Here is a 22,153-nt window from a genome sequence, read left to right as displayed (position 1 = left end):
GGGGGTTTTGGCAGGGGTTTGCCGATGCCATATCCACGGTATTAAATACGAGGGTGGCAATGAGTCCAGAGGTGGCGATTCTTGGGGTGTCGCAGAATCCGGGAATCCAGGAGGAGAAAGAGGCGGACGTTCTGGTCTTTGCTTCCCTGGTAGCCCGGAGGTGCCTATTACTAGCATGAAGGGACTCAAAGCCCCCAAAATTGGAGACCTGGCTTTCGGACATGGCTGGCTTTCTCTGCCTGGAGAAAATTAAGGTCGCCATGAGAGGGTCTCTGTTAGGGTTCGCCCGGAGGTGGCAACCATTCGTCGACTTCCTCGCAGAGAATTAATCGTCAGCAGAAGGGGAGTTAGGCTTGCGTAGATTAGGGAGGTAAGTAATTGTAGGACCTGTGGGTGTGGGAGGCAGTATTTGTACTATGTTAATATTTTCCTTGTTATGTACATTGTTGATTTTGTTGCTGTTACAATGACAAAGAAATATCTCAATAAAATGTTTATTAAAAAAAAACCTTAATTGGAAAAAATTAATTGGGCACTCCAAATTAATAAAAATAAATAAATAAATCTCCTTTACTGTGCCTCTAGTGTAATCGCATCCTTCCTGTAATGTGGTGACCAGAACTGTCTGCAGTGCTCCGGCTGTGGTCTAACTGGTGTTTAATGCAGTTCCAGCACACTCTCCCTGTTCTTATATTCTTGGCCCTCGGCTATCAAAGGAAACTGTCCCACCTGCCTTCCTAAGCACTAATAACAGAGAGTGAGAGGCAGGTGAGAGTGACAGAGGGAGAGGAGGTAGCAGAGGGAATGAGAGGCACCAGAGAGAGAGAGGAACACCAGAGGCAGAGAGAGGCTGGAGCGAGAGGAGAGAAAAGAGAGAAATAGTCCAGTAAGTAACAAAAATAAGTAATGGAATTGAGTTCAGACACGGATCTGCATGTACTGACACCACTTTATTGACAGATTGCCAAGGTAGTCACTGTACTTGAATCAATGTTATTCACTTTTGGAATTGAATGAATTAAGGGTCAGATTAACTATATCACCCCAGTATCAGATAGGCCTGTTTAATACAGAACAGGGTTAAACCCAGTGTCCAATATTAGAGGTCTCTGTGGCTGTTGGATGCCTGGTTTCACTGTACAGCTGACAACCCACAGCTTCAGTGAACTCGTCGACCCAGGGTCTGTTTCTAAACCCTCATCACAATAGATTACCTGGTTAGCTATTTATATATGGTCATCATGGTCAGACAGTTAACACAAAGCTCAACCAGAAACGACGGTTCTTCTTTCTACTGATTCCAGTTCCGACAAGGGGTCACAGCATCTCCAGCCCTCAGCTCTGTTACTAGGCTGTCATTGACATGAGCAACAGAGAGACAGCAAGTTGTCTGAGGCTTAAATGGGAAGTTGAAACTTGTGACTCAAAACCAATTGTGTAAGATCTCTGAAAAGATCAGGAATTTTAAAAGATAAATTCTAACCCCAGTGAACAAATTAATGAGTCATAAGACAAAAACTTCAGGTTTTATGACTTTTACTGCAACAAACTAGAAACAACAATGCCTAAACACTATTTTTATAGGGAACGTATCCCTTAAACTATAAACAGAATGATGCCCTTTTACTTTTAACACAATCAAAAATCACACTCCATGGTTACATCGCTGAAGTTGTCACTCAATTCTCCTGGAACCAGCCCAATGTGATTCTTCGTTCCTGTGTTTACTTCCATTCTGTTCCTTTGCCTGACAGGCAAACCTTCACCCCAGAAGTGTCTTTTGCAGTGATGGTTCTCCTGATGATATTCAGGTCCCGATAAGCCAAGTGACTCTTCCAAATCCTGAAGTGTCGTTCGGTTTTTTTCTGCAAGTCTTCATCTAATATCCTGTAAAAGGAATTTACAAATGGAAATTGAGAACAGGCAATTCTAGTTTCCATCCAACACACTCTCCCTCCATTCTCACTCTGTAATATTCATCCTCTTAATAGGACTTTAAACTAAAGATTGGGGGGGAAAGGGAAAGTCAGGGAACCAAGAGGTGAAGTAATCAGTGGGAAGCGTAGCTGCTTAGGAATACAAAAAAGCACAAAAAGACAAAACTCAGGAGAGGTTACGATAGTCCCCATCCCACAAAATATGACACAGTGTATGGAAAGGCTCAGTAAACCAAGGTCCACCACACTAAGAAAACAAAAAGGGACGGTCAATAGAGAATTAAAGGTGCTATATTTAAATGCGCGCAGTGTACGGAACAAGGTAGATGAGCTTGTGGCCCAGATTGTGACTGGCAGGTATGATGTGGTAGGCATCACAGAGACGTGGTTGCAGGGGGTTCAGGACTGGCATTTAAACATCCAGGGATTCACAACCTATCGAAAAGACAGGGAGGTGGGCAGAGGGGGCGGGGTTGCCTTGTTAATTAGGAATGAAATTAATCAATAGCACTAAACGACATAGGGTCAGATGATGTGGAGTCTGTGTGGGTAGATTTGAGGAACCACAAAGGCAAAAAAAACATAATGGGAGTTATGTACAGGCCTCCTAACAGTGGCCAGGACCGGGGGCACAAAATGCATCACGAAATAGAAAGTGCATGTCAGAAAGGCAAGGTCACAGTGATCATGGGGGACTTCAATATGCAGGTGGACTGGGTAAATAATGCTGCCAGTGGACCCAAGGAAAGGGAATTCATTGAATGTTTACAGGAGGGCTTTTTGGAACAGCTTGTGATGGAGCCCACGAGGGAACAGGCCATTCTGGACTTAGTGTTATGTAATGAGCCAGACTTGATTAAAGATCTTAAAGTAAGGGAGCACTTAGGAGGCAGTGATCATAATATGGTAGAATTCAATCTCCAATTTAAAAGAAAGAAGGTAGAATCAGATGTAAAGGTGTTACAGTTAAATAAAGGTAACTACAGGGCATGAGGGAGGAACTGACGAAAATCGACTGGGAGCAGAGCCTAGTGGGAAAGACAGTAGAACAGCAATGGCAGGAGTTTCTGGGAGTAATTGATGACACAGTACAGAGGTTCATCCCAAAGAAAAGAAAGGTTATCAGAGGGAGGATTAGGCAGCCATGGCTGACAAATGAAGTTAGGCAATGCATCAAAGCAAAAGAGAAAGCCTATAATGTGGCAAAGAGTAGTGGGAAGTCAGAAGATTGGGAAGGCTACAAAAACAAACAGAGGATAACAAAGAGAGAAATAAGGAAAGAGAGGATCAAATATGAAGGTAGGCTAGCCAGTAACATTAGGAATGATAGTAAAAGTTTCTTTAAATACGTTAAAAACAAACGGGAGGCAAAAGTTGACATTGGGCCGCTCCAAAATGACGCTGGTAATTTTGTGATGGGAGACAAGGAAATAGCTGAGGAACTAAATAAGTACTTTGCGTCAGTCTTCACAGTAGAAGACATGAGTAATATCCCAACAATTCCGGAGAGTCAGGGGGTAGAGTTGAATATGGTAGCCATATGGTAGAAAGTGCTAGAGAAACTAAGAGGTCTAAAAATTGATAAATCTCCGAGCCCAGATGGACTACATCCTAGAGTTCTAAAGGAGATAGCTGAAGAAATAGTGGAGGCGTTAGTTATGATCTTTCAAAAGTCACTGGAGTCAGGGAAAGTCCCAGAGGATTGGAAAATCGCTGTTGTAACCCCCTTGTTCAAGAAGGGAACAAGGAAAAAGATGGAAAATTATAGGCCAATTAGCCTAACCTCGGTTGTTGGCAAGATTCTAGAATCCATTGTTAAGGATGAGATTTCTAAATTCTTGGAAGTGCAGGGTCAGATTAGGACAAGTCAGCATGGATTTAGTAAGGGGAGGTCGTGCCTGACAAACCTGTTCGAGTTCTTTGAAGAGATAACAAACAGGTTAGACCAAGGCGAGCCAATGGATGTTATCTATCTTGACTTCCAAAAGGCCTTTGATAAGGTGCCTCACGGGAGACTGCTGAGTAAAATAAGGGCCCATGGTATTCGAGGCAAGGTACTAACATGGATTGACGATTGGCTGTCAGGCAGAAGGCAGAGAGTTGGGATAAAAGGTTCTTTTTCGGAGTGGCAACCGGTGACGAGTGGTGTCCCGCAGGGTTCAGTGTTGGGGCCACAGCTGTTCTCTTTATATATTAACGATCTAGATGACGGGACTGGGGGCATTCTGGCTAAGTTTGCCGATGATACAAAGATAGGTGGGGGGGCAGGTAGTATGGAGGAGGTGGGGAGGCTGCAGAAAGATTTAGACAGTTTAGGAGAGTGGTCCAAGAAATGGCTGATGAAATTCAACGTGGGCAAGTGCGAGGTCTTGCACTTTGGAAAAAAGAATAGAGGCATGGACTATTTTCTAAACGGTGACAAAATTCATAATGCTGAAGTGCAAAGGGACTTGGGAGTCCTAGTCCAGGATTCTCTAAAGGTAAACTTGCAGGTTGAGTCCGTAATTAAGAAAGCAAATGCAATGTTGTCATTCATCTCAAGAGGCTTGGAATATAATAGCAGGGATGTACTTCTGAAGCTTTATAAAGCATTAGTTAGGCCCCATTTAGAATACTGTGAGCAATTTTGGGCCCCACACCTCAGGAAGGACATACTGGCACTGGAGCGGGTCCAGCGGAGATTCACACGGATGATCCCAGGAATGGTAGGCCTAACATACGATGAACGTCTGAGGATCCTGGGATTATATTCATTGGAGTTTAGGAGGTTGAGGGGAGATCTAATAGAAACTTACAAGATAATGAATGGCTTAGATAGGGTGGATGTAGGGAAGTTGTTTCCATTAGCAGGGGAGACTAGGACCCGGGGGCACAGCCTTAGAATAAAAGGGAGTCACTTTAGAACAGAGATGAGGAGAAATTTCTTCAGCCAGAGAGTGGTGGGTCTGTGGAATTCATTGCCACAGAGGGCGGTGGAGGCCGGGACGTTGAGTGTCTTTAAGACAGAAGATGATAAATTCTTGATTTCTCGAGGAATTAAGGGCTATGGAGAGAGAGCGGGTAAATGGAGTTGAAATCAGCCATGATTGAATGGTGGAGTGGACTCGATGGGCCGAATGGCCTTACTTCCGCTTCTATGTCTTATGGTCTTAATTCTCTGAAGGTGCTGATTCAGGCTGACTGACAGATCCCTGCTCACTGCTTCCCATCTTGGAGAGGCCTGAAATTCTCCATGCAGACTGCCAGATATAAATATGTCTATATTACTGAACTCAAAATGTGTGGAACATACTGACCAGATTCACTTCCTTTCTCTTCAGTTGCTGCAAGTTACCAATGACCCCTCAGAATGAGAAAAGAAATGTAAAGATAAAGTAGGCTTGGAGCGGCTGCTGCCTCTTGTGGGGCATTCCAGAACGAGAGGCAATCGTCTTACGAAAAGCGGTAGCAAATTCAAAACAGTTGCAATTTAAAACAATTTTTTTAAATTCCAATTAAGGGGCAATTTAGTGTGACCAATCCACCTGCTCTGTACATCTTTGGGTTGTGGGGGTGAAACCTACGCAGACACGGGGAGAAAGTGCAAATTCCACACAGTGACCCGGGCCAGAATCGAACCCAGGTTCTCAGTGCCGTAGACAGCAGTGCTAACCACTGGGCCACAATGCTGCCCTATTCAAAACAGAGTTGAGGAAAAACTGCTTCTCCCAAGGGCTGTGAATATGTGGAATTCACTACCCCAGAGTGTGGTGGAGCTGGGACAGTGAGTAAATTTAGGGAGGAGTTAGACAGATTTTTAATCGGGTTGAAGGGTTCTGAAGAATTTTCAGGACGGTGGAGATAAGGCCAGGATGAGATCAGCCATGATGGAATGGCAGAGCAAACTCGATGGGCCAAATGGCCTAATTCTGCTCCTATATCTCATTAACTTCTGAAAGGGGGAGACATTGATTTGCCCCCAGATGTTGCCCAGAGGAGAAAGTTTTCGTCTGAAACCCATTGTTCAACCTCCACATTGTGACATCACAAAGGAACTCATCCTCTAAATCAGCCAATAGGAATCCATCCGCTCCGCGGTGACGTCACTGCTTTAGAGCACATTCGCCCCCACCCTCTGTTTCCTCTCCCCCAACACTTCCTCGAGACGGTTTCCAGGCAACCGGCTGACAGTTCCGGCCGTCGGTGATCTCCCCACCCCCAGACCCGGGACTGCGCATTTCTCAGGGAGAGGGGAAGCTACGCATGCGTAGTGAGCTAACTTCCGCTGTCCTTACCTCTCAGGAGTTGACCAATGGTAAGACTTGGAGGACCGGAAAGACTCTGCCCCTCCGCCAATCAGAGCTCCCCCATTGTCTCAATCCGGAAGTTGGACATGGAAGTTTCTGCCGAGCAAAGCTGTTGTTCCTCCAACCCTGAGTGAGCTTGAGCTTCACACAGACTGTACCTTCCTCCTGTCTGCAACATCTGTGAGTAAAACACTTTCTTTTCTTCCCCTTTCCATTTCTTATCTCATTCTGATCTTTAATTGGTCACTTGCAGCAACTGGAGGGAAAGGAAGTAAATACAGGGAGGGTGCAGACTCTGCAAAGCTTGGCCCAGGTCTCTCTCTCTCTCTCTTAAAGACATTGACATCCTTTGTTCCCTCAGCTTGACACATTTATTTGGCTAAAAGGATGGTCTCTTTCCTAATTTTCATAATTAAAGGACTGGTTTCTCCAGGAGATGGCTGACATTTAAGGGGTCAGTAAACAGGCCAAATCCAACTCAGCCAATTACTTCCCTGTCGGAATACTCTCCATCATCAGCAAAGTGATGGAAGGAGTCATCAAAGATCCTATTAAGTGGCACTTATTCTGCAATAACATGCTCCTGGATGCTCAGTTTGGGTTCCGCCAGGGTCACTCAGCTCCTGACCTCATTACAGCCTTAGTTGAAACTTGGACGAAATAGCTGAATGCCAGAAGTGAGGTGAGAGTGACTGCCCTTGACATCAAGGCAGCATTTGACTGAGTATGGCATCAAGGAGCCCTAGCTAAACTGGAGTAACTCATAAAGGTTCCTCAGACAGCACCTTCCAAACCTACAACCACTACCATCTAGAAGGACAAGAGCAGCAGATACCTGGGAACCCCACCACCTGGAGGTTCGCTTCCAAGTTGCACACCACCCTGACTTGGCAATATATTGCCATTCCTTCACTGTCCCTGGGGCCCAACATCCTGGAATTTCCTCCCTAACAGCACAGGGGATGTAGGACAGCATGGTGGAGCAGTGGTTAGCGCTGCTGCCTCACGGCGCCGAGGTCCCAGGCTCAATCCCGGCTCTGGGTCACTGTCCATGTGTAGTTTGCACACTCTCGCTGTGTTTGCGTGGGTTTCACCCCCACAACCCAAAGATGTGCATGGTAGGTGGATTGGCCATGCTAAATTGCCCCTTAATTGGAAAAAAATGAATTGGGTCCTTTAAATTTATAAAAAACATTTTTTTTTTTTAAACAGCACAGGGGATGTACCTACACCTCAAGGACTGCAGCAGTTCAAGAAGGCAACTCACCACTACTTCGGAAGAGCAACTGGGGATAGGCAATAAATGCTGGCCTGACCAGCATTGTCCACATCCCATAAATTAATTTTAAAATATTTAATATCGGACAGAGATATGTCCAGTGTTGTTATATAGTATGTATTATAGATATTATTGATGGTGCTGTAATAAAATACATGTATTATTAGTTCTAGTTTTGTAATATAGTACTGTACCTACATTATATATTTCCAGTCATACAGTCATTGCAGCACTGACAGAATCCATTTGGTAACTCAAGTCAATGCTGACTCTCTGTACAGCAATCCAGTGAGTCCCATTCCCCCTCGATATCCCTGTTCCCCTGCAAGTTTATTTTCTTCAAGTGACTATCCTATTTTATTTTAAATTATTGATCATCTGGACTTCCACAACTCTTGTGGGCAGTGAGTTCCCTGTCATGACCACTCCATGACTAAATACAATTCTTCCTCAGAATTTCCCTATCTCTAATCAGTAAATGTACTTATATGGAGATTCTCTACTCTTGTACAGGTTTTAGTGAGTTTAGAGTTGTTGATCACCTTCAGGAGAATTGGGAGGGGCAATATTAGATACAGCAGAGTGAGAATGGAGGGAGAGTGTGTGGGATGGAGAATTAGAGCATTTCAGGGAAAGAGAGAGGAAAGAATGTTCGCTAGAAACTAGAATTGTCTGTTCTGAATTTCTATCCTGTACTGACAATGATTACTATTGTAAAATCTGTTTACAGGAAGTTCGAACAAGAGGAGTTCGAGGGCAATATCCCAAACGAAATATCACGTCAAGAACTGACTGAGTCACTCAATTCGTGGGATCATCAGCCTCTGACTCTAGAAGGAGAAATGTTTGTCTATTCTGTCTGCTTCAAGAGATTTTAATCATCAGTGTGTCTGGAAAAGCACTGAGACACACACCCGTGTGAGACTGTTACAGAGCACTGACTGTGGAAAGAGCTTTAACCAGTGACCCAGCCTGAAAAAATAATACACCATTCACAACAGGGAGAGACTGTATCGGTGTTCTGTGTGTGGATGAGGCTTCAACTGATCATCCAACGCGGTGAGGCGCAAGATCACCCGGACCATGGAGAAACCATGGAAATGTGAGGATTGTGGGAAGGGATTCAAAGGCCCATACGGGCTGGAAAGGCATCAACGCAGTCACACTGGAGAGTGGCCGTTCACCTGCTCTCGGTGTGAAAAGGGATTCACTGACATTGGCAGCCTGTGGAAACACGAACGAGTTCACACTGGGCAGAGACCATTCACCTGCTCTCAATGTGAAAAGGGATTCACTGACATTAGCAACCTGCGGAAACACGAACGAGTTCACACTGGAGAGAGACCGTTCACCTGCTCTCAGTGTGAAAAGGGATTCACTGACATTGGCAACCTGCGGAGACACAAACGAGTTCACACTGGGGAGAGACCATTCACCTGCACTCAGTGTGAAAAGGGATTCACTGACATTGGCAACCTGCGGAAACACGAACGAGTTCACACTGGGGAGAGGCCTTTCACCTGCTCTGACTGTGGAAAGGGATTCATTCGGTTATCCCACCTGGAGACACACCATCGAGTTCACACCAGGGAGAGGCCATTCACCTGCACTGTGTGTGAGAAGGGATTCACTCAGTTACCCAGCCTGCAGAGACACCAGAGAGTTCACACCGGGGAGAGGCCATTCATCTGCACTGTGTGTGATAAGGGATTCACTCGGTTACCCCACCTGCAGAACCACCAGCGAATTCACACAGGGGAGAAGCCGTTCATCTGCTCTGTGTGTGATATGGGATTCACTCAATTATCCACCCTGCGGAAACACAATGTCACTCACACCAAGAGCAGGCCCTTTAAATGCTCTGACTGCAGGAGGGGTTTCAAGAGCTCTCAGCTACTGATGTCCCACCAGCGCGTTCACTCTGAGAAGAGACCGTTCAGCTGCTCTCACTGCTCAAAGAGGTTTAGAACCTCATCCAACCTGATGAAACACGAGCGAGGTCACACTGGAGAGAGACCGTTCACCTGCTCTCAGTGTGAAAAGGGATTCACTGACATTGGCAACCTGCGGAGACACAAACGAGTTCACACTGGGGAGAGACCATTCACCTGCACTCAGTGTGAAAAGGGATTCACTGACATTGGCAACCTGCGGAGACACAAACGAGTTCACACTGGGGAGAGACCATTCACCTGCACTCAGTGTGAAAAGGGATTCACTGACATTGGCAACCTGCGGAAACACGAACGAGTTCACACTGGGGAGAGGCCATTCACCTGCTCTGACTGTGGAAAGGGATTCATTCGGTTATCCCACCTGGAGACACACCATCGAGTTCACACCAGGGAGAGGCCGTTCACCTGCACTGTGTGTGAGAAGGGATTCACTCAGTTACCCAGCCTGCAGAGACACCAGAGAGTTCACACCGGGGAGAGGCCATTCATCTGCACTGTGTGTGATATGGGATTCACTCGGTTACCCCACCTGCAGAACCACCAGCGAATTCACACAGGGGAGAAGCCGTTCATCTGCTCTGTGTGTGATATGGGATTCACTCAATTATCCACCCTGCGGAAACACAATGTCACTCACACCAAGAGCAGGCCCTTTAAATGCTCTGACTGCAGGAGGGGTTTCAAGAGCTCTCAGCTGCTGATGTCCCACCAGCGCGTTCACTCTGAGGAGAGACCGTTCAGCTGCTCTCACTGCTCAAAGAGGTTTAGAACCTCATCCAACCTGATGAAACACGAGCGAGGTCACACTGGGGAGAGCCCGTTCACCTCTCCGACTGGGAAAAGCTTCACTCAGTCATCACTTGCTGAGCCACAATGTCACTCACACCAATGAAAGACCCTTTAAATGCTCCGACTGTGGGAGTGGGTTTAAAAGCTCTCAGGTACTGATGGAACACCAGCGCATTCACACTGAGGAGGGACCGTTCAGCTGCTCTCACTGCACAAAGAGATTTCAAACATCATCCACATTGCGGAGACACCAGCAAGTTCACACTGGAAAGAAGCCATTCACCTGCTCTCACTGTGAGGAGGGATTCACTCAGTCGTTCAACAGGCTGAGACACCAAAGGGTTCACAAATGATAACAGGTTAGATTCTGCTGTTATTCCTGCTGTTAATCACATCCAGGACTGAACCTGGAATGGGTGTAGGGATTTGCCTCCTCGTCAACTCCTCCTGGTGCTCGGATGTGGCGACCCTGGTGAACTACTGCTGCCCGGACCTGGAATACCCGACTGTGAAGTACCGTCCATACTACCTTCCACGGAGTTCACTTCGGCCATCATCACGGCGGTCTACATCCCACCCCAGGCAGAAGTGAAGAAGGCGCTTGATGAATTGTAACCGCTATAAATAACAATAAAGCAGAATACCTGGCGGCCATGTTCATCGTGGACGGTACTTTAAGCAGGTCAACCTCAAGTGTACTGCCAAAATTCCACCAACACACCTCCTGTCCTGACAGGGACCCCAACATCCTTGACCACTGCTACACAAACATCGAGGGCGTCTGATGATCCATCCCCTGACTGCACTTCGGAAAATCGGACCACAATACGGTGCTCCTTCTCCCGGCATACAAGCAGAAATTTAAGCGGGAGAATCCTTTTAAGAAGGTTGGTGCAACGGAAGAGCTCCTACGCGACTGCTTGGAGTCAGTGAACTGGACCATATTCAAGAACAAGGGAAGCACGGTAGCAGAAGTGGATAGCACTATGACTTCACAGCGCCAGGGTCCTAGGTTTGGTTCCCTGCTGGGTCGCTGTCTGTGCAGAGTCTGCACGTTCTCCCTGTTTCTGCGTGGGTTTCCTCGGGTGCTTCGGTTTCCTCGCACAGTCTAAAGACTTGCAGGTTGGGTGGATTGGCCATGATAAATTGCCTTTGTGACCAAAAAAGGTTAGGAGGGGTTATTGGGTGACAGGGATAGGGTGGAAGTGAGGGCTCAAGTGGGTCGATGTAGACTCGATGGGCCGAATGGCCTCCTTCTGCACTGTATGTTCTATGTTAACTCCGCAGCCAACCTAGACGAGTATGCCAGCACCGTCACAGACTTCATCAGTAAATGTGTAGAAGATTGCGTGCAAAAGAAGGTAGTCTGTACATTACCCAACCAGAATCCATGGTTTAATTGGGAGATTCACTCCCGACTGAAGGTGTTCAAGGCAGGCAACCCTGACCTATTCAAGAAATCTATATATGACCTCCGCAAAGCCAACAGGGACTCCCAAGTGACAATACCAAACTAATCTAGAGTCGCAGACTAACGACTGGGACTCTCATTGGTTGTCCCAGGTCGTGCACCCAGATCCTGCGCTGACCCACTGGCAGGTGTGTTTACGAACATCCTCAATCTCTCCCTCCTCCTTTCCAAGGTTCCCATCTGCTTCAAGAAGACCGCCATCATACCAGTTCCGAAGAAGAACCAGGCAACGTGCCTCAATGGCTATCATCCGGTGGCCTTGACATTGATCATTATGAATTGCTTCGAGATGTTGGACACATCAACTCCATACTCGCAGCATTCCTTGATCCACTGCAATTCGCATACCGCCACAACCGGTCCACAGCAGATGCCATCTCCCTGGCCCTATACTCACCCCCGAAGCATCTCGACAACAAGGACTCCTACGTCAGACTCCTACGTCAGACTCCTATTCATTGACTACAGCTCTGCCTTCAACAGGGGCAGCACGGTAGCCTTGTGGATAGCACAATTGCTTTTTATAAAGACAAACAATAGCCTTCATTTCTATACATTAATTAAGTTGGGCAACATGGTAGCATTGTGGATAGCACAATTGCTTCACAGCTCCAGGGTCCCAGGTTCGATTCCCGGATTGGGTCACTGTCTGTGCGGAGTCTGCACATCCTCCCCGTGTGTGCGTGGGTTTCCTCCGGGTGCTCCGGTTTCCTCCCACAGTCCAAAGATGTGCAGGTTAGGTGGATTGGCCATGATAAATTGCCCTTAGTGTCCAAAATTGCCCTTGGTGTTGGGTGTGGTTACTGGGTTATGGGAATGGGGTGGCGGTGTTGACCTTGGGTAGGGTGCTCATTCCAAGAGCCGGTGCAGACTCGATGGGCCGAATCGCCTCCTTCTGCACTGTAAATTCTATGAAAAACCATAATCCCAGCCAAGCTCATATAAGAACTCCAAAACTTCGGACTAGGCTCCTCCCTCTGCAACTGGATCCTCGACTTTCTGACCCATAGACCACAATCAGTAAAGATAAACAACACCTCCTCCACAACGGTTCTCAATTCAGGAGCCCCGCAAGGCTGCACTGCCTATACACACACACGACTGCATGGCAAAGTTTGGCTCCAAATCCATCCACATGTTTGCTGATGACACGACTGTAGTGGTTCGGATCACGAACATCTCCACGATAGTCCTCTATACCGGGGCCCCACAAGGCTGCGTACTTGGCCCCCTACTACACTCGTTATACACACGACTGTGTGGCAAAATCTGCTCCCGCTCCATCTACAAGTTTGCTGATGGCACGACGTCATGGGTCGGATATCAAACAACGATGAGACAGAGTCCAGGAGGGAGATAGAGAACCTAGTGGCATGGTGTAATGACAACAATCTCTTCCTCAATGTCAGCAAAACTAAGGAGCTGGTCATTGACTTCAGGAAGCGAAGTATCGTACACACCCCTGTCTGCATTAATGGGGCTGAGGTGGAGATGGTTAGCAGCTTCAAATTCCGAGGTGTGCACATCACCAGCATTCTGTCCTGGTCCACCCACATCGACGCTATGACCAAGAAACATATACTTAGGAAACTAAGGAAATTCAGCATGTCCACACCGATTGCCACATGGGCGGCACGGTAACACTGTGGTTAGCATTGTTGCTTCACAGCGCCAGCGTCCCAGGTTTGATTCCCGCTTGGGTCATTGTCTGTGCAGAGTATGCATGTTCTCCCCGTGTCTGCGTGGGTTTCCTCCGGGTGCTCCGGTTTCCTCCCACAAGTCCCGAAGGACGTGCTTGTTTGGTGAATTGGACATTCTGAATTCTCCCTCAGCGAACCCAAACAGGCGCGAGAGTGTGACGACTAGGGGATTTTCACAGTAACTTCATTGCAGCGTTAATGTAAACCTACTTGTGACAATTATGAAGATTATCATTGACTTTTACCAATTATTACAGGTGCACCAACTTTTACAGGTGCACCATAGAAAACATCTTATCTGGCTGCATCACAGCTTGTGTTATGGGCCAGGGTTCAGAAAACTCCAAAGTGTATCATAGAGTTCACCTGACCTACAATTGTTTATTGATTTTGGTTCCGATGAGCACAGGGCCTGCCTTTCAGCTGTTATTCAACAGAGGCCTTAAGCACTTTTAATCAAAACAAGCTTTATTCTACGAATTTAGTTAACATTTTTATAAACACACACAGTAAGCATTTTTATAACTTACAAACATAAATACCCCACACAGCTACAGTAATCTATGCATAACCCTTAATAAATTCCCCCCTTTAACTGTTCCAATTTAATAACAAGATCCCATAAACCAGTTCCTCCTTTTCAAAGGTATGTCCCAGCACACAGCACTCACTCTTGTTTCCTTTCCAAAACAGCAGGTTGGAATTCCTTCCAGAAAGCAATTATTTCTTTTCAAGTTATCAAGTCTGGAAACAGCTTTTAAAATGAAGATCGCGAGACAGGCCAAAATACTCCTGTTTCTGCGTACAGCAGCCAAAAATGTGAAAGCGAAAGCAAAAATCTCAGAGCCACAAAACAGCCCCAAACCAAAGTGAAAGTAAATCCAACTCCCAGAGCCACAGCCCAGCTCCACCCACACAATGACATCACTGAAGCCATGTGATAAGACAAAAACATTTCTTAAAGGGACACTCCCATGAAACTTGGTATGGCAACTGCCCAGCCCAAGACTAAGAAACTACAGAGAGTTGTGAACACAGCCCAGTCCCTCACACAAACCCGCCTCCCATCCATTGACTCTGTCTACACCTCCCGCTGCTTTGGGAAAGTGGGCAGCATAATCAAAGACCCCCCCACCAAGGTTATTCTCTTTTCCAATCTCTTCCATTGGGCAGGGGTTACAAAGTCTGAGATCTCGCAATAACAGATTCTAAACAGCTTCTTCCCCACTGTTACCAGACTCCTGAATGACCCTTTTTTTGGACTAAACTGAACGCTCCAAACCTTTTCTCTACTGAGTAGCACTACACTCCGTATGCTTCACCCGATGTCTATGTGTTTATATTGTGTATTTATCATATGTCCTATGTTTTTTCATGTATAAAATTATCTGTCTATATTGTACGCAGAACAATACGTTTCACTGTACCTCGGTGCACATGAATAAATTTAATCAGATCAAACTTTCTTCATTCTGACACTTGGTGAAGTGGGAGGGTCGGAGGGTTTCTTTCTGCTGGCTTGGCCGGTCTCACAACTTTGCTTCTAGTGGGCTGATGCTCTTTGAGCCTGAGAGAGCACGTTTCCACTGGAATGATCCACAAAGACTGAAGTACATTTATTTTATCCTGGAGAGTAAATAGTGTTATTCCCCCGCTACAGGTGGATGTAAAAGAAACCAACTGGGTATTTACAACTATCGACAATGCTTTCATGGTCATCAATGACTTTTAATTCCAGATTTTTAATTAATTTAAATTCCACTATCTGTGCAACCTGGATCCCTATTGCATTATCCTGGGTCTCTGGATTACTCGTCTGGCTATTGTTTTCCAAGATGTGTTTTGTGAGAGATGAAGTCACTATAGCCAATACGTGAGCTGTTTTCGAGTTGTTTCTTTTACGTCCTGTACTTTCCCACTAACTTACAGACAAAACAGCAGCACCTGTACTGTGTATAAACGTGTGTTATTGTAACTACTCCTTGAGATGCTTCGGTTCGCGGAAGCATTCCCTGCATGTTTGTAATAAAGATTCCTAAACTTTACCCAACTCTAGACTCCGAGTGACATTTGTCCCAAAACAACCTGGTGTCAGGAACAGGATCCACTGACGGCTCTGATTAAAGGAAAGTCCCCGTGGACAGCAGACCGGGGTGAGTATTGTTTGTTTTATACCACCCGTGTTTAGTTCAGTCAGACTGACCACTGGGGACACCTCAGAACCTCAGGGAGCTGTTTCTGGTCTGTTTCTTTGACATCCATTCAATGTAATTTCAATAACTGGAACATTTCAGGCAGGGAATTGTCGGTTTTACACCAAGGATGTGTTTGGGGGCGATACTGAAGTCCCCGTGACCGAGAGGGTTTTGTAGCTGCCGAAAAATGAGGGGATAAAGGCGTACGGGAGGCTAAACAGCAAGATTTGGCGTGTGTTCAGAGGTCCCAGATCGGGGTCAGCCAGCATCATCACATCAATGGATCTGCACAGAAAAGGTCCAACCGGATGGCGTTTATAAGGCCCAAGGTGCGGTTAATGGCTCAGGGATTTGAAGAAGCTTTGGGAGATAAAGAGGTCAGAGTGGACTCACCCACAGTGGGAAAGGTCATTCTGAAATTTCTTTGGCCCTTTTCGTGACATTTTCCCGGAACTTTCAGTCAAGAAACATAAAAGCTGCATTTGCGCTGGGGGATCACCTCCAGAGGGCAGTGTTTCTACAACCTCCTACGGTGCCAGATGTAGATGGAAGACTTTGGAAGTTCAATAAGTTTGTCTTATGTTTTGAACGATGTTTTGTTCAATGTTTCAGAGTGTATGGCACTTCTCAGTTAGATCAGTTTTGTTCAAGTCTGGTTGTCTCTACCTGAAGGCAGAAGCTGCCGTGCTTTATTGGTATCATGGCAGGAAACTCTCGGGCATCTTTATGATGCATGTTGATGACTGCCTATGTGGTGGTACTAGTGAGTTCCAAAACAATGTTACTGACAGGATCAGAACAACATTTAAGGTTGGAGTCAGACTTCTGGGACCTTTAAATAAATTGGATTGGAAATCGGGCAGTGTGGGTCTGACGTGACTTTACATCAACAATCTCACGGAGACAGTGGGATCCCCCTGTCACAGTCAATGGGGCCGGGGCCTCACAGAAAGATGAAGATGTTTCCAAAGCTGGGACTGAGCTGCTGCAAAGTTGAATTGACGAATGGGGCACACAGACAAGGCCGGATACAAGTCTTGATGTCTTCGAGCTGAGTTCTGTAATGAAACATCCAGAGGTCGAGGATATTTAACGGGCAAACAAAACATTAAAAAATACAAGATGGAGAAATGTGCGCTGAAATTTCCATCTTTGGGTGAGCTGCAAGATATAAAATGGATTTTTTTAGTGATGCCTCACTCGGATGAGCCTGGCTCAGTGTCTGTACACTGAGTGATGTTTAAAAATCTCTTTCAGCAGAAGAACAGACGAACATTTCTCATTCTAAATTCAAAGGTCGTGATATTCAGCTCCCATGAATCGAGTGACTCTGTCACATCTTGATGTGGTGTTTGGAGTGAAATTTCATTCTGTAACTCCTCCCCTTCTAATAACCTGTAAAAGGAGTTTACAAAAGCCATCACTGTTGGTGCAGGATACCCAAACAGAATGTGAAATTTGACCCTATTGTAAGATCCGGGTTTGGCTTCAATCTGAATTGTAATATTCAAATCAATCACACGTTAGAATGTGTTGTGAAAGTTACCTGCAGCTCCTGACTAGTTACAGACCATTCCGGGTACAAGAATGTTGTCGTAGAATTTATTAAGTTAATTGTAATAAGTACAAAATCACAATAATTAACAGGCAGTGGATCAGTCCGTTCACTCTGGATCACCAGCTCTCAGCTTCCAGGTGACTGTGGAGCTGTCTCTTGTTCTGTTGACTGAAGTCTATCCTCTTTCTTCATGTTGTGTTGTGCACCGAGCTCCAGAGAATTGTAGCTCATTAACCCTTTCTAGTACCTACCTCTACGCATGGTCGGTAGTATCCTGTGTTCAGTTTTGGTCTCCTTACTTGAGAAAGGACGTACTGGCACTGGAGGGTGTGCAGAGGAGATTCACTCGATTAATCTCAGAGCTGAAGGGGTTGGATTACGAGGAGAGGTTGAGTAGATTGGGACTGTACTCGTTGGAATTTAGAAGGATGAGGGGGGAATCTTATAGAAACATATAAAATTATGAAGGGAATAGATAGGATAGATGCAGGCAGGTTGTTTCCACTGGCGGGTGAAAGCAGAACTAGGGGGCATAGCCTCAAAATAAGGGGAAGTAGATTTAGGACTGGGTTTAGGAGGAACTTCTTCACCCAAAGGGTTGTAAATCTATGGAATTCCTTGCCCAGTGAAGCAGTAGAGGCTCCTTCAGTAAATGTTTTTAAGATAAAGATAGATAGTTTTTTGAAGAATAAAGGGATTAAGGGTTATGGTGTTCGGGCCGGAAAGTGGAGCTGAGTCCACAAAAGATCAGCCAAGAACCGCGGGAGAATCGTCATCTTAACAGTCTGCACCCTCCCCGCCAATGACAGTGGGAGCGCATCCCACCTCCGGACCTCCTCCCTCACTCGTTCCATCAGTTGGGACAGGTTGAGCTTGTGCAACTTGCCCCAGTCCCGTGCCATCTGAATCCCCAAATATTGGAAACTCTCCCCCACCAGCCTGAACGGCAACCCCTTCAGCCTACTCTCCTGCCCCCTCGCCTGAATTACAAACAACTCGCTCTTAGCCATGTTCAATTTGTATTCGAAGAACCGGCTAAATTCTCTCAGAGTTGCCATAATACCGTCTATTCCCACCATTGGGTCGGATACATATAACAGCAGATCATCTGCATATAACAAGACTCTATGTTCCACATATAGGCGGTGTATGCTTCTCATACACCGCCTCGTCCGCAAATAGTCCAACTTCCAGCCTCCATGGTGGGTGCTGAAAGCTGTCCTTACAAAACTGCTGGTCTACCCAGTGCGGAGCATGGTCCGATCTGGCAATTGCCGAATATTCTGCCCCCACCATTCCGGCCAGCAGGTCCAGACTCACAAGTCTGTCGAGTAGTTGACAAGTAGTCAATTCGTGAGTACACCTTGTGGACGTGGGAGGAGTACGAGAACTCCCTCGCTGCTGGCCGGCTAAATCTCCACGTATCTGCTCCCCCCATTTCCTTTGAGCTTCTTTAAGTGTATTCAGATCCTGTGACCTCAATGGACTGAATAATTTCAGTTAGATGTTTTCTTGTCATCACGTTGGAGATTTGCACCGAGATCGGGGAGATATTTCTGTCTGTGAGAGCAATAACATCTGGCCCAATACCACGCAGATTTGCGCTTGCGTCAACGTCTCTCTCACTTGCATTGCAGCCAATCACTGACCGTTTCTTCCTGCCTCTGTATTTGTTCTCGACCTGATGCACTTGTGACTTTTTCAGCTCTGATGTGAAACGACAAATATCACTTAACTGATCCTGGCACAGCTCTTTTCTGTGAAACTGCGATTCAGCTGGGCAACAAGAATTCATAATTCCCTGACCGGGAATCGAACCTGGGCCGCGACGGTGAAAGCGCCGAATCCTAACCACTAGACCACCAGGGAAACGAACGATAAAAGTTGTAACCCGGGTTGACAGTATATCACTCACCTTTTATTTTGATTTCTGAGTTTTCATTAGAAGTATACAAAATTACATGTTTAAAATGAACACAAGTGACATCTTCAGCCAATCACAACACCGATTGTTGTTCGCTGTAACATGAAATCGACAGTGAGGTGAAATAGTCCCAAAAGCTGCTCATGTGTAACTTCCAATTTCCTAAACCCACCAACCTTATCACTGTGGCTCCTGTGAAACTGACAACACGTCATCCGGCGGACATTCATTCGTCATTTCAAATAACTCATTTTACTTTTTGAAAACATAGTTAATCCTTTTCGCAATTAAGTTTTGATCAAAATTAGAATAGTTTCCAATTTTTGATGTTCTTATTCTGAACTGAAACTATCACACGTTTGCGGAACAAACACAAACTCTCCTGTTTCACACTGGGCAGGAATATTAAAAAGTACTCATCTGTAACTATGAGGAAAGTTTCCTGGTTCCGATATGTTGTTAAACATTAACACAACACGTCATCTCACAGCCATGTGACATTTACACTTCCACAAGTTTTGAATGAGATTACTTCTTGCCTGGCTCCACAGTGGGTGAGAGAGGGACAAGCAGCAGGATTTTACCCGAACGCAGGGACTGCAGCTTCAATCAGCGGGTTACTGCCCATCCCGGGGACACTCCAACCAGGAGCAAAGCTCCCAATACACCGAGCACAGGCTCAGAAGCATGCAGGTAGATTATACCCCGCTCACTGAACCTCCGAGCAGCAGTTACACAATTCCTCAGTCAGTGGAACATCCTTTGAGCTTCTTTTGGTGTATTCAGATCCTGTGACCTCAATGGACTGGATAATTTCAGTTAGAAGTTTTCTTGTCATCACGTTGGAGATTTGCACCGAGATCGGGGAGATATTTCTGTCTGTGAGAGCAATAACATCTGGCCCAATACCACGCAGATTTGCGCTTGCGTCAACGTCTCTCTCACTTGCATTGCAGCCAATCACTGACCGTTTCTTCCTGCCTCTGTATTTGTTCTCGACCTGATGCACTTGTGACTTTTTCAGCTCTGATGTGAAACGACAAATGTCACTGAACTGATCCTGGCACAGCTCTTTTCTGTGAAACTGCGATTCAGCTTCGTTGAACGGTTTGGTGGACAACAATAAAGCATCATTCCCTGACCGGGAATTGAACCCGGGTCGCGGCGGTGAGAGCACCGAATCCTAACCACTAGACCACCAGGGAAACTGACAAACAGGGTTTTAACCCGTCTGACAGTATATCATTCGCCTTTTATTCTTATTTCCCAGTTTTAATTAGAAAATTACATGTTTAGAATGAACAGAAGTGACATCTTAAGCTAATCACAACACCGATTGTTGTTCGCTGGAACATGAAATCGACAGTGAGGTGAAATAGCCCAACAAGCTGCTCATGTGTAACTTCCAATTTCCTAAACCCACCAACTTGATCACTCTGGCTCCTGTGAAACTTACAACACAACATCCGGCAGACATTCATCAGTAAATAGAAATAACTCATTTCAATTGTTAAAAACATTTTTTGTCGCAATTAAGTTTTGATCAAAATTTGAAGTTTCCAGCTTATGTTGATCTTTTTCTGAAGTGAAACTATCACGTTTGCTGAACATAAACTAACTCCTCTGTTTCAGACTGGGCATAAACAATACAACTTACTCATCTGTAATTATGAGGCAAAGCTTCCTCGTTCCGATCTGCTGTTAAACATTAACACAACATCTCACAGTCTTGTGACATTTACACTTTCACAAGTTTGGAATGTGTTTCTCTCTTCCCCGGCTCCACAGTGGGTGAGAGAGGGACAAGCAGCAGGATTTTATCCTAATTCTCCATTCACCCGCAGCCAGCAGAACGCGGGGACTGCAGCTTCAATCAGCGGCTAACTGCCCATCCCGGGGACACTCCAACCAGGAGCAAAGCTCCCAATACACCGAGCACAGGCTCAGAAACATGCAGGCAGATTATACCCCGCTCACTTAACCTCCGAGCAGCATTTACACAATCCCTCAGTGAGTATCATTTCCTTTGAGCTTCTTCTGTTGTATTCAGCTCCTGTGACTTCAATGGACTGAATAATTTGAGTTCGAAGTTCTCTTGTCATCACGCCCGAGATTCGGACCCTGATCGGGCGTGGGGGGGGGGGGGGGGGATCGATTACTGTGTCTGTGTGAGCATCAAAATCTGGCCCAATACCACTCAAATTTTTGCTTGCTTCATAATCTCTCTCATTTTGCAGCCAATCACTGTCCGTTTCTTCCTGCCCCTGTCTTTGTTCTCGACCTGCTGCACTTGTGACTTTTTCAGCTCTGATGTGAAACAACAAATGTCACTGAACTGATTCTGGCACAGCTCTTTTCTGTGAAACTGCGAGAGTTTTACTGGGCAACAATAATTCATCATTCCCTGACCGGGAATCGAACCTGGGCCGCGGCGGTGAAAGCGCCGAATCCTAACCACTAGACCACCAGGGAAACTAACGATAAAAGTTGTAACCCGGGTTGACAGTATATCACTCACCTTTTATTTTGATTTCTGAGTTTTCATTAGAAGTATACAAAATTACATGTTTAAAATGAACACAAGTGACATCTTCAGGCAATCACAACACTAATTGTTGTTCGCTGTAACATGAAATCGACAGTGAGGTGAAATAGTCCCAAACGCTGCTCATGTGTAACTTCCAATTTCCTAAACCCACCAACCTTATCACTGTGGCTCCTGTGAAACTGACAACACGTCATCCGGCGGACATTCATTCGTCATTTCAAATAACTCATTTTACTTTTTGAAAACATAGTTAATCCTTTTCGCAATTAAGTTTTGATCAAAATTAGAATAGTTTCCAATTTTTGATGTTCTTATTCTGAACTGAAACTATCACACGTTTGCGGAACAAACACAAACTCTCCTGTTTCACACTGGGCAGGAATATTAAAAAGTACTCATCTGTAACTATGAGGAAAGTTTCCTGGTTCCGATATGTTGTTAAACATTAACACAACACGTCATCTCACAGCCATGTGACATTTACACTTCCACATGTTTTGAATGAGATTAT

General features: G+C 45.7%; 1 protein-coding gene, 1 long non-coding RNA gene and 3 other non-coding genes across 5 annotated transcripts; 1 reads left to right on the top strand and 4 right to left on the bottom strand.

Moving 5' to 3' along the window:
• Positions 1-1,519: 1,519 nt before the first annotated feature.
• LOC140420259 (uncharacterized) lies at positions 1,520-5,939 on the bottom strand. The gene is made up of 2 exons (XR_011946249.1): positions 5,234-5,939; positions 1,520-1,887 (listed from the first exon to the last, which is right to left on the bottom strand). It is a non-coding gene; the product is annotated as an uncharacterized lncRNA (long non-coding RNA).
• A 265-nt stretch (positions 5,940-6,204) lies between these two features.
• Positions 6,205-14,914, top strand: LOC140420258 (uncharacterized). Its single transcript, XM_072504289.1, has 2 exons — positions 6,205-6,403; positions 8,233-14,914. The coding sequence occupies exon 2, from the start codon at positions 8,586-8,588 to the stop codon at positions 10,347-10,349; it is 1,764 nt and encodes a 587-aa protein (XP_072360390.1). The 5' UTR covers positions 6,205-6,403; positions 8,233-8,585; the 3' UTR covers positions 10,350-14,914.
• Positions 14,915-18,967: 4,053 nt separating this feature from the next.
• trnae-uuc (transfer RNA glutamic acid (anticodon UUC)) lies at positions 18,968-19,039 on the bottom strand. The gene has a single exon. It is a non-coding gene; the product is annotated as a tRNA-Glu (tRNA).
• A 1,188-nt stretch (positions 19,040-20,227) lies between these two features.
• On the bottom strand, positions 20,228-20,299 carry trnae-cuc (transfer RNA glutamic acid (anticodon CUC)). Its single transcript has one exon. It is a non-coding gene; the product is annotated as a tRNA-Glu (tRNA).
• A 1,195-nt stretch (positions 20,300-21,494) lies between these two features.
• On the bottom strand, positions 21,495-21,566 carry trnae-uuc (transfer RNA glutamic acid (anticodon UUC)). Its single transcript has one exon. It is a non-coding gene; the product is annotated as a tRNA-Glu (tRNA).
• Between the last annotated feature and the right edge of the window lie 587 nt (positions 21,567-22,153).

This window comes from Scyliorhinus torazame, chromosome 5 (genome assembly GCF_047496885.1).
Source record: "Scyliorhinus torazame isolate Kashiwa2021f chromosome 5, sScyTor2.1, whole genome shotgun sequence".
In the NCBI taxonomy this organism is placed as follows: domain Eukaryota; kingdom Metazoa; phylum Chordata; class Chondrichthyes; order Carcharhiniformes; family Scyliorhinidae; genus Scyliorhinus; species Scyliorhinus torazame.
Note: the sequence above shows the minus strand (reverse complement) of the source record. Positions and strands in the feature narration are given on the sequence as shown.